This window comes from Oncorhynchus tshawytscha, linkage group LG27 (assembly GCF_018296145.1).
Source record: "Oncorhynchus tshawytscha isolate Ot180627B linkage group LG27, Otsh_v2.0, whole genome shotgun sequence".
NCBI classification, from domain to species: Eukaryota; Metazoa; Chordata; class Actinopteri; order Salmoniformes; family Salmonidae; genus Oncorhynchus; species Oncorhynchus tshawytscha.
In genome coordinates, this window is record NC_056455.1 from 3,489,805 (window position 1) to 3,507,611 (window position 17,807).

Consider the following 17,807-nt stretch of genomic DNA (forward strand, 5'->3'; position numbering starts at 1 on the left):
GGAGAAAGAGAAGAAGTGGTAAGGGGATTATTTGAGTGGCCAGCCTAAATTACATTATAATTATTTATCTTTATGTTCCCATACAGTATATGACATGGGTCTACAGCTTTCAATGGGGCTTCAGTGGCAAATTATTGCTTTCATTGAACCATATCACAGCTTCACAGACACATTTTCCTGCTCCCTGGAGTTGTGTACCCTTGGGCATAAATCGAGAAGCATGTCTAACATGTTGTTTTGATAAAAGTGAAAGTAAGGTAATTTGCTCTCAGGAGGAAAAACAAAAGTGAAGAGAGGAGAGCCGTAAAGTGTGCAGTGACGTAGGATAGTCTATGCGATCGCATGCTGGAGTTTGTTCTGTTTGCCTATGGAGGCTGAGAGAGACACACCGCAAACAAAATATTTCAAATTCTGAAAGCAGTCGGTCGGACTGAGTGAAGTGGAATCGGAGCTGAAACACCCCAAGAGCGATGAAGACTGTGGACGCGCACTGCGTTAAGAGGATACAGGTGTAGTTGTGTCAAACACATCATATTACGCGATTTCTGAAACTGAGCCTGCCAAGCACTCTTCCCTTTTCACTTTTTGGAGCGCAGCGGGCAGCTTTTAATTCATGCTATATTTTCCCTCGGAGACAGGAGTGTGGTGTATGTTGCCTAGCAATTACAAGTTAAATGGTATTTTGGAGAAGTCAGCATTAAGAAAATAAATATTGGAGCACCGGACCAGTCGCACATCGGAAAAGCAATACTTGAGAGGACTGTTATGAAGAGGGGTTGAGAAAGGACGATGCAAAGGCTGTCAACGCTTTGAAGTTCGCGAGACCCGACCTCAATCTCTGACCGACTTTCAATCGGCCCATTTAATTAATTATTGGAACCTGTCATGTTCGTTTAATGTACATGGAGAAGAAGAGTTATTTACATGTAGACTATTATTAAAACCACGCAAAACGCGGTACCCTGGAAAGTCCATTCACTGGAATATATAGCGTTGTAATACAGAAGGAAATAGACTACTGAAATACATAGTACAACCAATATTTCCGAAGAGACGTTTGAATTTCCTCTGAAATGGACTGACACGGATCAAACCAAACGTATCTCGATAAGATAATGACCGGCAATTTAGAAGCTTATTGGGACTTCAGAGTTGAGAAAATGCATAACGATAAGTGACTGACTGACAGTTAGTGTTTCATGTGTGCAAGATTCATTCCAAAAGTGTTGTGATATCCTCTCTTGTGATGATTGAGTATCCCTACTCTGGTACCGGAGGCATCTCGTGGTAACACAGTAGCTGCGGCAAGGAAGGAGTGGAGTTTGGAGAAATCAGCAAATAAACGCACGGAAAAAATGTGGCTGCGAATTCTTCCGCAGGTATGTCAGGTGCATGCGAGATGCTTTGACAATGATTGTTGTCGTTTCAGTTAATTGCTATGTTGTTTTGTTGGCTCAGCCGAGATTGTGTTTTAGACTCTCACTGCTTGGGACTTTGATTATTATTATTATATATATATCATAATTATTAATAATTATTATTAATTATTATAATTATTATTATATATATATTCAAATCAAATCAGATTGAATGTGTCACATGCGCCGAATACAACAAGTGCAGACTTTACCGTGAAATGCTTGCTTAAGAGCCCTTCCCAGCGATGCGGAGTTTAGAAATAATAATACAAATAAAATAGTAACATGAGGAATGAAATAAAATACTCAAGAATGGAGCTATATACAGAGAGTAGGCTACCAGTAGGCCTACCAGAGTTACGAGGTATTTGAGGTAGATATGTACATGAGAGAAGGGTAAAATGACTAGGCATCAGGTTATATAATAATACGAGTGACATAAAGAACAGAGTAGCAGCAGCAAATGATGAATGTAAAAGTGTGTGTGTGCAGTATGTGTGTGTGTTTTTCGTTTACTACTCCTGTAAAGAACAATATCTAGTGAACAATGTACTTTTTCAAATGCAGGTTATTTTGGCACTGGAGCTCTCGAGCACTACTAACTATTATGATTAAAAGGGTTATTGCTAAATATTGTTATGTACATTATTTTGTTGATTCATTCACTTGGCTTGCATTCAAGAATCCCAATTCCAGGGTTCTTAAAATAGCCCAATGACAGAGAACTTGTCATCACCTAAATCAAAGTTTAGCTATATTCTACAACAGCATTCTTAATTTAAAGAATGCTGTTAATTTAACAGCAACAGCATTCTTAATTTAAATGTATAGGCTAATAACAACAGATAATCCCTTTAAAAGCCCAACCCAGATAGTTGGACATGAATGCATTGTTACATTTCAGACAATCTTTCGGTGTTTTTGTGGCTTGCCTGATTTATGCGTTGTCATTACACGTTTGAATGAGGGTCAAATCTAAATCGGTTTAATTAAATATGACTCTTTTCTTATACAATCATCACATCCGCATAGCCAACATTACATGCGCAGATTGAAAGCGACGAAGGCAACAAAACACTTATTCAGCCCTTGCACAGGCCTACTTGCATGGGATTCTTCATTCTTGAATTCCAGGGGTGTGTATCTGGTGTATGCATATGATCATACCTTCTTTGTGCAGTATATTCAAAACAGTATCAACGTAGACACCACAATGCATTGAGAATCAAACTCATGCAGGTGCAAGTAGGGGATTCATTTCTACACAGCCACGGCCTGTGAATCACACTAATCCTATTGCTTGAGGTAAGTCTGGCATTTGTCCAATGGAGAGAGAGGAGGGAATGCTACCCAGGGCTAGGAGGTGAAGGGATTGACAGTTTTAAATGCAGTGAGATTGGCATTCTAATTTAAGCAGAAAAGACAATATGGACAATGACGAAGTGGAAATGCAAATAAAACCAACTATGCATATCTGATGGCAGATCAATCATCAACAGTAGCTAGACAACATGCACATTCTCAGATCACTTTTTATTTTTACTGGGCAACCATCCCATGTCTTTGATTTTCATATGTTAAATTGAGTCACCAACATAACATAATTTTTATACTCTAAATTTGCCAAACTGTCTGACCCTGTAGACATTATTTTCCTCTCCACCAAGCAATACATTTTACATTTTCGAATGAATCACTAACATAATGTTATTTTTATACTCCCAATTTGCCTTGCAGACAGACTGTAGGCCTACAACTTTTTTTCCAGTCTACCAAACTTTTAAGGACAGTCCTAAACAGGGCCCTCTTTCAGAGGCAAACAGATCCTTGTTCCTTCATCAGGTGTGAATGTCAGTGAGACTCCAGTCTGTTCAGCCTCTCATATAAACTCATCCTCAATTAGATATCAATGTCTACTTCTTTAATGAAATATCTCAATGTCCTCCTATTTACAGTCTGGGTCTGTCTGTCCCCGCTGATCTAATTAACTCAACGCAGAGTCCTCAGATGGAAAGGACCAGACCACAGAGCGGACATTCCCATTAAATTCTACTTAATTCTAGTACATTAATTCTATTTCAATGGGTACAGAAGCTACAGAGATGTAAATCCTCCCACCCAACCATATCACATAACTGATCACCAATGGTTGCTTGGCTGACAGATGGGAAAATGGCTTTTGAGGAATAACAGTGTGCTAGCACTATACAACAAGGTTCCCCAACAGGTGGCCCACGGGCCATATTCGGCTCGCAGGTTATTTTATTTGGCCCCCCAATTTTTCAGAGGAAAAAACATACAGTGGGGAGAACAGGTATTTGGTACAGAAACCTTTGTTTGCAATTACAGAGATCATATGTTTCCTGTAGTTCTTGACCAGGTTTGCACACACTGCAGATCCTTCTCCAGATCCTTCAGGTTTCGGGGCTGTCGCTGAGCAATACGGACTTTCAGCTCCCTCCAAAGATTTTCTATTGGGTTCAGGTCTGGAGACTGGCTAGGCCACTCCAGGACCTTGAGATGCTTCCTACGGAGCCACTCCTTAGTTGCCCTGGCTGTGTGTTTCGGGTCGTTGTCATGCTGGAAGACCCAGCCACGACCCATCTTCAATGCTCTTACTGAGGGAAGGAGGTTGTTGGCCAAGATCTTGCGATACATGGCCCCATCCATCCTCTCCTCAATACGGTGCAGTCGTCCTGTCCCCAAAGAATGATGTTTCCACTCATGCTTCACGGTTGGGATGGTGTTCTTCATCCTTCTTCTTCCTCCAAACACGGCGAGTGGAGTTTAGACCAAAAAGCTCTATTTTTGTTTCATCAGACCACATGACCTTCTCCCATTCCTCCTCTGGATCATCCAGATGGTCATTGGCAAACTTCAGACGGGCCTGGACATGCGCTGTCTTGAGCAGGGGGACCTTGCGTGCGCTGCAGGATTTTAATCCATGACGGCGTAGTGTGTTACTCATGGTTTTCTTTGAGACTGTGGTCCCAGCTCTCTTCAGGTCATTGACCAGGTCCTGCCGTGTAGCTCTGGGCTGATCATTGATGCCCCACAAGGTGAGATCTTGCATGGAGCCCCAGACCGAGGGTGATTGACCGTCATCTTGAACTTCTTCCATTTTCTAATAATTGCGCCAACAGTTGTTGCCTTCTCACCAAGCTGCTTGCCTATTGTCCTGTAGCCCATCACAGCCTTGTGCAGGCCTACAATTTTATCCCTGATGTCCTTATACAGCTCTCTGGTCTTGGCCATTGTGGAGAGGTTGGAGTCTGTTTGATTGAGTGTGTGGACAGGTGTCTTTTATACAGGTAACGAGTTCAAACAGGTGCAGTTAATACAGGTAATGAGTGGAGAACAGGGGGCTTCTTAATTAAAGAAAAACGAACAGGTCTGTGAGAGCCAGAATTCTTACTGGTTGGTAGGTGAACAAATACTTATGTCATGCAATAAAATGCAAATTAATTACTTGAAAATCATACAATGTGATTTTCTGGATTTTTGTTTGAGCTTACGTCTCTCACAGTTGAAGTGTACCTATGATAAAAAATGACAGACCTCTACATGCTTTGTAAGTAGGAAAACCTGCAAAATCGACAGTGTTTCAAATACTTGTTCTCCCCACTGTATATATATGCATTATCAGTCAAAAGTTTGGACACACCTACTCATTCATGGGTTTTTCTTAATGTTTTACTATTTTCCACCTTGTAGAATACTAGTGAAGACATCAAAACTATGAAATAACATATATGGAATCATGTAGTAACCGAAAAAGTGTTAAACAAATCAAAATATATTTTCTATTGGACATCCTTCAAATTAGCCACCATTTGCCTTGATGACAGCTTTGCACACTCTTGGTATTCTCTCAATCAGCTTCATGAAGCTTCAGCTTCATCTCAATCAACTTCAGTCACCTGGAATGCATTTCAATTAACTGGTGTGCCTTGTTAAAAGTTCATTTGTGGAATTTCTTTTCTTCTTAATGCTTTTGGGACAATCAGTTGTGTTGTAATAAGGTAGGTGTGGTATACAGAAGATAGCCCTATTTGATTAAAGGACCAAGTCCATATTATGGCAAGAACAGCTCAAATGAGCAAAGAGAAACGACAGGCCATCATTACTTTAAGACATGAAGGTCAGTCAATCAGGAAGATTTGTGCAGTCGCAAAAACCATGAAACTGGTTTGATGAAACTGGCTCTCATGATGACCGCCACAGGAAAGGAAGACCCAGTTACCTCTGCTGCAGAGGATAAGTTCATTGGAGTTAACTGCACCTCAGATTGCAGCTCAAGTAACAGACACATCTCAACATCAACTGTTCAGAGAAGACTGCGTGAATCAGGCCTTCATGGTCGAATTGCTGCAAAGAAACCACTACTAAAGGTCCCCAATAATAGGAAGAGACTTACTTGGGCCAGGAAACATGAGCATTGGATTTTAGACCAGTGGAAATCTGTCCTATGGTCCAAATTTGATATTTTTGGTTCCAACCACCATGTCTTTGTGATACGCAGAGTAGTTGAAAGGATGATCTCTGCACGTGTGGTTCCCAACGTGAAGCATGGAGGAGGAGGTGTGATGGTGCTTTGCTGGTGACACTGTCTGTGATTTATTTTGAATTCAAGGCACACTTAGCCAGCATGGCTACCACAGCATACAGCATACAGTTTTTAAATTCCTCATCAATCCATGGAGCCTTAACATATCTAACAGTCAGTTTCTTAACAGGTACATGTTTATCAATAATTGGAAGAAGCAATTTCATCTGGTAAAAACAGGTCAACACATTATAGGCAACAATATAAGACAATGGACTGGCAAGGACTGACCAATAGCTCTGTCCATGAATTTGAGAGTGGTTACATTTCTCCAGCCCCATCCCTCAGTTTTTTACCGAAAGAGGAGCAGGTAGACACTTTGTTATTGTTTCTACTGCTGATTGCTACTTTAAGAAGTTAAGATGCAGATTAAATACACACCAAAATATGTTACAGATACTATAAAAATGTCCCATCACTCACATCACATCAGTCTGTTAGTGAATACACAGCATGCAGAACAGCAAACAATCAAACAATCAAATATATTTTAGAAAAACGTCATTTTACATCAGAATAATAACCACAGTGGTTATAGAGGGTGCAACAGTTCAACACCTCAGGAGCAAATGTCAGTTGGCTTTTCATAGCTGAGCATTCATAGGTTGAGAGAGAGAGTCGAAACAGCAGAACCGGGACAAGGTGGCACATCCATTGAAACGGGTAAAAATAAATCAGAGGAAAAACAATTCCACTTCGATTCCATTTATGGATAGGTGCATCTTTGAATTCGCTGTTGAATTGCCTGCTCCTTCTCCATTTTCGGGAACACCATCCCACTCCCCCAAAGGAATCGATAGTATATCTTGGCTCACACTGTGATTGTGATTCTGAGCTCTCAGGTTCATGGGTCAAAGTCATATAAGGTTTTCAAAGTAACAATAAAATTAAACAGCCATTACAATTCCCTGAATTGCTTTTTTATGTTCATTGGAGAGTAACCTATGCCCTGTTATTAGTTATAATCAAAAATAAAGCCAATAAATCATTTGTATTGTGATTCATATGAATGTACCCTAGTAAAATGTAATTCATAAAACTAAGTGTTATAATCACAAGGTTATATATCCATGCTTAGACGGGCAGAAATATAACTACCCAGAAAAACTGACATTATTTTATTTTGACTCCCTCATATTTGATGTGTCACAGGTTTTTTACAAAAACTTCCTGCTAAAATCTATAAAAATATATTTCACTTCATCCTTTGAGATTTGTTTTTGTCTCTCTGAGTCAACAAAACAAAGTTATTGTATTGTAATATAAAATACTGGTGTTATACTGTATGACAATGTTTTGTTACCCTGAATGACACACATCACTACAGGCCACAAATATTGATTAAATGTGATTCCTTTAGCAATAACAATAAGGATCCTATGAACTATTATTAGTAGCAGCAACAGCATTTTTCTTTTAACTATTTTTTAAGTTATAAAACTGTGTAAAAAACAGAACAAGATCTTTAAATTGTGCAAGCTAGATGAAGTCGGAAGTTTACTTACACTTAGGTTGGAGTCATTACAACTAGTTTTTTAACCACTCCACAAATGTCTTGTTAACAAACTGTAATTTTGGCAATTCGGTATGGACATCTACTTTGTGCATGACACAGGTATTTTTTTCAACAATAATTCACTGTATCATAATTCCAGTGGGTCAGAAGTGTACATACACTAAGTTGACTGTGCCTTTAAACAGCTTGGAAAATTCCAGAAAATGATTTAATGGATTTAGAACCTTTGATAGGCTAATTGACATCATCTGAGTCAATTGGAGGTGTACCTGTGGATGTATTTCAAGGCCCGCCTTCAAACTCAGTGCCTCTTTGCTTGACATCATAGGAAAATCAAAAGAAATCATCCAAGACCTCAGAAAAAAAATTGTAGACCGCCACAAGTCTGGTTCATCCTTGGGAGAAGGAAGGAGACGCGTTCTGTCTCCTGGAGATGAACATACTTTGGTGTGAAAAGTGCAAATCAGTCCCAGAACAACAGCAATGGACCTTGTGAAGATGCTGAAGGAAACAGGTACAAAAGTATCTATATCCACAGTAAAACAAGTCCTATATTGACATAACCTGAAAGGATTAAGGAAGAAGCCAGTGTTCCAAAACTGCCATAAAAAAAAGCCAGACTACGGTTTGCAACTGCACGGGGACAAAGGTCGTACTTTTTGGAGAAATGTCCTTTCCAAAGATGTGGCAAAATGGCTTAAAGACAACAAAGTCAAGGTTTTGGAGTGGCCATCACAAAGCCCTGACCTCAATCCCATAGAGCATTTGTTGGCAGAACTGAAAAAGCGTTGACGAGCAAGGAGGCCTACAAACCTAACTCAGTTACACCAGCACTGTCAGGAGGAATAGGCCAAAATTCACCCAACTTATTGAGGGAAGCTTGTGGAAGGCTACCCAAAACATTTGACCCAAGTAAAACAATTTAAAGGCAATGCTACCAAATACTAATTGAGTGTATGTAAACTTCTGACTCACTGGGAATGTGATGAAAGAAATAAAAGATCAAGTAAATCATTCTCTCTACTATTATTCTGACATTATACATTCTTAAAATAAACTGGTGATCCTAACTGACCTGAGACAGGGAATTTCTACTTGGATTAAATGTCAGGAATTGTGAAAAACTGAGTTTAAATTTAGTTGGCTAAGGTGTATGCAAACTTCTGTCTTCAACTGTCGATCGGTTCTATGCTAGCGAGAGAGAGAAATTACCCATACGCCATACACATAAAGAAGATGGGTTTTACTATGCAACATAGTTTAACTGACACATGAGGTACACTTTAATTCACTTAGGATTAAATAAGAATTGAACATTTCAAACAAAGCATAAATTAAAAAACATTCCATAAACATTGTGCAAAAAACTAGTTTTGCTTAAAATCATCATGAAACAGTGAATATCTTTCTCAAAGTAATATCATGGCATTTGAAAGAAATTGCATTAAAAAAAAAACATTTCCTTATTCTGAACATCAGAATATTAACCAAATCCATTGTCTGAACATCAAATGGAACTCTTGAATGTTCACAAACTGAACTCATCATTCAATATCATCTTTAAAACATGGATTTATTTTTAGAATGCTTGTGTATGTCATTTTATTGTGTAAGCATATGTAGTATTATGTAGCCTAACTGGTGTGTAACTTGTAATTTGGACTAATAAAGGTCTGTAAACGTTTCCCAGTCAGAGTTGTAGTGTTTTGAAATCCTTCGTTTTGTAGTAAACGGCTCTGAAATACCTTAAAATGCCATAAAATAGTTTAAAATGATGATATTCAGTATTCATACAACAAGTAAATATGAATTGCATTATTAAATGTTGTAAACTAGTGAAAACATGGGATAACACAGCTACTGTCATTCAGCGTAATGAGTGACATTGTGGTATAACATGAAAATGTTGTTGTGCTGAAGCACAAAAGCGTGATACTGAAGGACGGATTTCATGAATAAACATATTTAACAGGCAGTTCCTTGGTCACCTATATAAAGTAATGACCTTGACCTACAAAGATTATCCTTACTTTTCATATTTAATATAGCATTTTATAAAATAATAACATTAAAAGTATGTTTTCTGTGTTGTACTGAAGGACATGTGTTTTTTTACAAAGGTTACTTGAGGGTGAAAAGGTGAAATCATCAAATATTTCAGGGAGATTTACTCACCTCATCACATTGATAGAGGGTCTTCAATGGGTCTTCTTTGTTGGTCTTCTGTGATTACCATCATGTGATATGCTTTAAAATGGCTTTTTACCATTGTTAAACTGAATGACATTGATGAAGCGCAAAAGTCCAGACAAAAGTTATTTAAGTTTTTAAATATTTTTTAGATACAGTATGTCACCCATTATTCTATATATTGTTGCAAACACTTAACACAATTATGCCATGGGTGTTAATTTATCTTTTTATGTGAAATGAATGGCCTTCGGACATCAAATTTACAAGTCTCGTCTTTGACCCCCGACAGAGATGTATGGTTTTCACTGATCTTACTCTCTGTCAGCTCCATCTGTGGCATTTAGGGGCAGGACTCGGTTGTATACTGGTGGTCATGAGCGCAATCTAGATGGGCCCTGAGCTCTTTAGCAATGGTCCCGGTGGACTTCTTCTCCACGGCAGCACAGGCACCCAGGTGTCAGTTTGGCAAGCAGTACTAACCGTTCTTTCTTGTTGGTAGAAAACAATTATGGCATCTATTAGGCTATAGTTATATTCAAGAAATCACAGCATATACTTGAAATAAACAATAGCCTTATAAATAATATGGATTTGCATGTACCACCTGCCTCCTGCACAGTCTCCCCCAGGATGAAAACGTTTTCAGGGATGAAGATGTCATCCTGAAAACAAACAAACGTTTTGTTAAGACAAACAGAACCCAAATATATCAGTTGACATTAACAAGCTACCTGTCTTGAATGCTTTGTCAACACACACACACACACACACACACACACACACACACACACACACACACACACACACACACACACACACACACACACACACACACACACACACACACACACACACACACACAGCAATTAAAGGGACATTTATTTTTCAGCAAACATGTCAACTTCAGTCTAGCTAAATGAGATGGAGCTAACAAAACATTACAAAAACAAATCTGTCAGCAAAATGTATTGCAGTACTTGACTATCTGAGGTGGAAGCTAACTACATTAACTAACGTTACCTATTAACAGGGGTACATGGATAAACTGTGTTGCAATTTTAGTTGCAGTTGAGTTGCTTACTAACGTTATTTGCTGGGGGGTGTTACACAAAGTTGTCCAGTGTCTGATGCTAGCCTTGTCAACAAAAGTCATGACCGGTTAATGTTACCTCAGGCTCCATTGCATTGACTCACGTCACCTCCTCCGTTCAGTCGCTTTTGCTTGACTCCAAAGTCAGCGATGTTAATGATGGTCGTTCGGTAACCCCTACACCATAACATCGAAAGTGCCCTTCATCGCGAATTCTGCCTCCGCGAAATGCTGTATGCATATCCTGCTAGCTCGAGCTGGCACGTCCTTCCTCTTCACGACATGGAGCCACTTCTATAAAAGTTGTAGGTCCTTGGGCAGCCAATGGTAGTTTACCGATGGATTTTCTATGAGCCAATTCATACAGCCTGGCGCTATACAGTTCATGTTTGAATTACTACTTGCTGTTGCCATCATCGTTGTTCGCACCTAACCTCACTCTCTTCGATTCACTCCCCGCACAAAAACTCAATACCACAGAATATTTGCTGATTCCTGCCAGTGACGCACTGGCGTCAGTCTTTACTATGGCAATTTAAAATGCCGCTGACCTTAGCTCAAATAAACATTGTCAGCGATCAAAATACTAAATATAGAGATGTTTTTATGTTAAATGCACGTTTAGTATTAGTGGATTGAATACATATCTTGCTTAGATTTACTTCCTAAAGTGTTTCCATTCCCTTTTAACGCTGTGGGGAATATGATACATCTGTGTGACTGCGAACAGTTCCAGCGACCTTTACCACAGCCATGTGTCTCATTGACTACTTATATGGCATATGTGCATTTACACTATGGTTTGACCTTTCGAGACGCATGATGTGCTGCTTCTCTCCCGACTCCCGTCACCTATAAAGCCGTCTATTGTCTATCACGGCTGCGTCTGAAATGTTACACTATTCCCTGTATAGTGCACTACACCAAGCGGCTGGCTTTACGTTGATGATAAAGTATATGTTCGACGCCGCAAGGCTGAAATCCTCGAAAGCGCTTGCATCAGCAGCTCCACTTGAACATATCAATGGTAGCTAGTTTGCCAGCACACACATGTTTTAAAGCCCACCTTCCCCAAGCCAAGGTGACTGGACTGATTGCTGCAGATAGTGTGATGCTTGAGAACTTCAATCAGTCAAAGTTTGAAGCCCAGTAATGAACCAATATCCCACTATACAGTATGTCATATACTTTAGGTGAGGCTGCCAGGTGTATCAATCAGTGCAGTTAGGAGTCTATTACAGAAGATATGGGAATGCAGTGTTTGCACTCTGCAGGAGTGGAGTACAGGTTATCTCTGATAAGGTCAGGATGGAGGAGTTGAAGGTCAGAGAGGGGAGCTCTTCTATCTGCTCAGGGTCATGTTCAGTAGAGCACATAGTTGCAAACCGTTTTCCAATGGAAAACAACAATCAGTATTCTTATTGGACATGTTCAGGTACAGTGGTACTTCTCAGTTTCACTCCATTTTGAAAACTGTTCCCCCTAATGAATGGAAAACTGGTCATGCACAGCCCTGAACCTATCGCAGTGAAGGATAGCTCAATGTCAGGATTAGAGTGCTGCTGCAGATTTTATTAGATGTTTCCTCGTCTAGCCCATGAGAAATCTATGCCACTTCTGTGCAATTGGTCCCAAGGTATAGCAAGCAACTGGAGGAGAAATTCTAACCACTTGTTTTGATTGAGTCATAGGATATCAGGCATCTCTAGACCACCACATCTAAAATCCTTATATAAATAGATATAAAGTAGAAATTAGGATTTGGATTGCAATACATACATTCAGAATTCCTCAAACCAATACAATGTGTAAAAAGAAATCGGAAATGGTTTGAAACAAAAAGATATGTTACGACACATCACATAGACTGATGGCTAGTTGCAGTCTTTGGTTAACTACATTTTGGCTCCTTTGTAAATTCATTCTATTAAAAGATAACCAAATCGGAGAGGACAGCAAATTAAGTACCAAAGGTAATCAAATGCGGATGATAACAATAATAGTCGCTCAGAAAAGCCTTTGCTTTTCCTCTCCCTAAGCCCCTTACAACATGAGCCCTGTAAAATTCTCAGAAAATGGGTCTGATCAACTTCAAGTGAAACCTCATTACCTTGGCCTCATTACCATGGCAGTGTTGACAGAGAGCTGGGTATTTAAAGGGGCAATCTGAGATTCAAACAAAAACAAAGTGGCCACCACTTTTTAAAATGTAAAAATGTATTCACTATTCCCAGATTGCCCCTTTAATAGAATGAAGGAAATAATTCCTGGCAAGCCAAACTGCGATCCATCTGCTGGCTTGCATGGCTGTTCTTTATTTTTCGACATCACACTATGCTCACAGACGCATGTATAGAAGCACTTAAAGACACTGTAGGAGCACTCACTCTTTGCGTCCCAAATGGCACCCTATTCCGAAAGGGTCCATAGGGCTGTGAAAAGTACTGCACTGTGTAAGGAATTGGGTGCCATTTGGGATGCATATTTCTCTCTCGTTTCCATAGGAGTGTTGTATGAAACTGATATGTCAGTCATAAGGCCAATCAGGGCTGTGAAAAGAGTTGGTGGTGTAATAACCGGGTTACATAGAGATGATGGCCATACTGTAAAAAGGTCTTAACTGTTGTTTGTAGGTATAGATTAATAGATTATACTGTATATGGGCCACACTGTATATTTGACCTTAGATACTGCAGCATTGGAAAATAACTGTTACATGCTGACCAGAACGGACCCGTCGCGTGCACGAGTGTTGCAAAATAAATGTAGAAATCCATGTTATATAATTATTGCACCCACACTGCTCGCACGCGCCAACAAGTGTCTGCGTTGCCAAGGGCTAAAGTAGAACTCCTTTCTATTTCTGACGCAGATCGCGCTGCAAGTCCTGCCTCTCCCATCTCCTCATTGGTTTATAGAAGCAGGTACCCACGTGCCATCTCCATATTGGTTATACCCACGTGGGTGATTGAAAGACAAACTGTTTTGCCGGTCGTCGTGGTAATACTATGAAAGTGTAGATGCCAATCACCATATAAATTCAAAGATGAAAAAGCCTGGAAGGAGGAGAGATGACTAGAAACGATTCGGTTGACCGTTTTATGTGTGGATTAATTGTCGGAGTAGAGGACCCTGTGCATTTCAGGTAAAATAACAACTCAATATTTATATCCCAGGACAAATTAGTTAGCAACAGCAAGCTAGCTAAATAGGACAAATTATCTAGCACGTGCAAGCTAACTATCTAAATTGCCATACATCGTTAATGCTTTTCGACCTGTCCCCAAATGAATGTTGGTTCAGAGTTGATATTTTAACCTGCGTATCGTGATTGCGTTTGGTGTAGGGGGACAAAATAAATTCATGCACGATGGCGCACGCGCGCAGCCGGTTTGGGTTGCGTGTTAGAGATTGCATAGCACAGAGCTGAAGGGTATGATTCACAGACAGTGATAGTGTAAGAACCGACGCTGGAGTAGAGAAGCAGGTACGGGGCGTCAACATTTAATTGGGAACAGACATGGAACAAAACTGGAACAGCGTCAGCTAACGACATACAAATATTAATCCTGAAGCGGGGAACAGAGCTTGGGAACAGAATGATATAGGGGAGGTAATGACACAGGTGATAGAGTCTGGGTGAGTCCAATAATCGCTGATGCACGTGACGTGGGAAGGCAGGTGTGCATAATGATGGTGGCAGGAGTGCGTAATGCTGGGGAGCCTGGCGCCTTCAAACACCAGGGAGGGGGAGTTGGAGCAGGCATGAAAGTGCCTCCCCCACTCCCCCTCTAGGCGCGCCACCCGGCCCGACAAGCTGGCTTAGGCACCCCCATCGGCCCCCGGTTCCATCAGCCCCCGGACCCGACGTCACCACCAACTGGAAAGCCAGCACTCCCCGATGCTTCGTTTGATGGTTGCTGCGTTCTGTAAGAACCGATGCTGGAGTAGAGAAGCAGGTACGGGGAGTCAAGATTTAATTGGGAACAGACATGGAACAAGACAGGAACAGCGTCAGCACCGGGTAACAAAACAACATACGAACATTAATCCTGAAGCGGAGGGACAGGGCTTAGGAACAGACAGATATAGGGGAGGTAATGACTAGAGGTCGACCAATTATGATTTTTCATAAAGGACCAAAAACAGGATATACTGATTAAATCGGACGATTTTTATATATATATTTGTAATAATGACAATTCTGTACAGCACTTTGACATATCAGCTGATGCAAGAAGGACTTTATAAATATATTTGATTTGATTTGATTTGAATTACAACAATACTGAATGAACACTTATTTTAACTTAATATAATACATCAATAAAATCAAATCTAGTCTCAAATAAATAATGAAATAATAATCCATTTGGTTTAAATAATGCAAAAACAAAGTGTTGGAGAAGAATGTAAAAGTGCAATATGTGCCATGTAAAAAAGCTAACGTTTAAATTCCTTGCTCAGAACATATGAAAGCTGGTGGTTCCTTTTAACATGAGTCTTCAATATTCCCAGGTAAGAAGTTTTAGGTAGTTATTATAGGACTGTTTCTCTCTATACCATTTGTATTTCATATACCTTTGACTATTAGATGTTCTAATAGGTACTTTAGCATTGCCATCCTAATCTCGGGAGTTGATAGTCTTGAAGTCATAAACAGCGCAATGCTTGAAGCAGAGCAAAGAGCTGCTGGCAAATGCAGGAAAGTGCTGTTTGAATGAATGCTTACGAGCCTGCTGCTGCCTACCACTGCTCAGTCAGACTGCTCTATCAAATCATAGCCTTAATTATAATATAATAACACACAGAAATACGAGCCTTTGGTCATTAATATGGTAAAATCCGGAAACTATAATTTCGAAAACAAAACATTTATTCTTTCAGTGAAATATGGACCATTCCGTATTTTATCTAACGGGTGGCATGCCTAAGTCTAAATATTGCTTTTACATTGCACAACCTTCAATGTTATGTCATAATTATGTACAATTCTGGCAAATTAATTATAGTCTTTGTTAGGAAGAAATGGTCTTCACAGAGTTTGCAACTAGCCAGGCAGCCAAAACTGCTGCATATACCCTGACTCTGCTTGCAAAGAACACAAGAGAAGTGACACAATTTACCTAGTTAAAAGAAATTCATGTTAGCAGGCAATATTAACTAAATATGCAGGTTTAAAAATCTATACTTGTGTATTGATTTTAAGAAAGGCATTGATGTTTATCGTTAGGTACACATTGGTGCAACGACCGTGCTTTTTTCGCGAATGCTCTTGTTAAATCACCCGTTTGGCGAAGTAGGCAGTGATTGAATGATAAATTAACAGGCACCGCATAGATTATATGCAACGCAGGACAAGCTAGATAAATTAGTAATATCATCAACCATGTGTTGTTAACTAGTGATTATGTTAAGATTGATTGTTTTTATAAGATAAGCTTAATGCTAGCTAGCACCTTACCTTGGCTCTTTGATGCACTCGCATAACAGGTAGTCAGCCTGCCGCGTAGTCTCCACGTGACGGGGGATAGGCAGGTGTGCGTAATGATGGTGGCAGGAGTGCATAATGCTGGGGAGCCTGTCGCCTTCGAGTGCCAGGGAGGGGGAGCGGGAGCAGGCGGGGCCAAGCATGACAGATCTTATGTAAAGATAATTCTAACCTGTGCATTGACTATTACAGTTTAACTGGTAAAACTGGTAATCCAGAAACTCATATAGTAAAATGGACATGCTGCCCGATCATTATCTGTCTCTTATCTATTCCTATTTTATTTTCCTATTTCATACTTTACTGTGACCATCCCATAATCTGAATCTGATTGGTTTACTCTTCATGTTCTTAAGGTTTAGTAATGGGGTGTTGTCGGTAGATAGAATAATACAGAGATGATTTTGTCCAATATGGGCGTTGTGAAACTGGACATCACAGGATATTTGCTGTCTAGTCCTTACATAACTAAACATGGCTAAATCAAATAAATACCAAGGCAATGAAGCGACTATTTCTGGACAAATATAATCCTTTATTTATTTTTCAAATGCCAGTCATTGTGTAGTCTATTTTCATTACATTACTCAGTGGCCATAAACCTTAGAGTCTAAGGGATAACAATCTCATAATGTCTGAATAGGAATCTATGGGCCAGTTTCCCAGACCCAGATAACCGCCTCATGCCTTTTTCAAAACAAAATTGCGTCATGATTCTTACATAGGTCTTGAGTTGGAGAGTGCGTAAACGCAATCAATTAGACGTTTGTTCATACTCTTGTATGTCCGTATCAAACCCTTCCTGCTTTGACTACAAAGCTACATGCAGTGTGCAGAGTGTATCGTCCAGTTTTTAAAAAATCCCTTTAGAGACATACAGTTCCTTCAGAAAGTATTCACACCTCTTTACTTTTTCCACATTTTGTTGTATTACAGCCTGAATTTAAAATGGATTCAATTGAGATTGGTGTCACTGATCTAGGCACGATACCCTATAATGTCAAAGTGGAATTTTTGTTTGTGGATTTTTTTTTTAAAGCTAAATTGTCTTGAGTCAGTAAGTATTCAACCCCTTTGTTATGGCAAGCCTAAATACGCTCAGTAAAAATGTGCTTAACAAATCACATGATAAGTTGCGTGGACTCATTCAGTGTTTAGTAATAGTGGTTAAAAAGATTGTTGAATAACTACTCCATCTCTATACCCCACACATACAATTGTCTGTAAGGTCCTTCAGTCGAGTAGTGAGTTTCAAGCACAGATTCAACTACAAAGAAAGGCACCGATTGGCACCCTTTGGTAGATGTGTAAAATAAATTGGGAAGTTATTAGGCTTTGGGTGGTGTATCGATACACCCAATCACAACAAAGATACAAGTGTCCTTCCTAACTCAGTTGCCGGAGAAGAAGGAAACTGCTCAGGGATCTCACCAGGAGGCCCATGGCGATTTAAAAAAAGTTTAATGGTTGTGATATGAAGGATAGAGGATAGA

General features: G+C 39.7%; 1 protein-coding gene across 1 annotated transcript in view; it reads left to right on the forward strand.

The window, feature by feature from the left end:
* Positions 1-293: 293 nt before the first annotated feature.
* Positions 294-17,807, forward strand: part of LOC112225893 (corticotropin-releasing factor receptor 1-like) — a 162,467-nt gene continuing 144,953 nt past the window's right edge. The window contains exon 1 of the mRNA XM_024390012.2: positions 294-1,379. Coding sequence (XP_024245780.1) covers positions 1,356-1,379 — 24 coding nt within the window. The 5' untranslated portion in view covers positions 294-1,355. The remainder of the gene's footprint in view (positions 1,380-17,807) is intronic.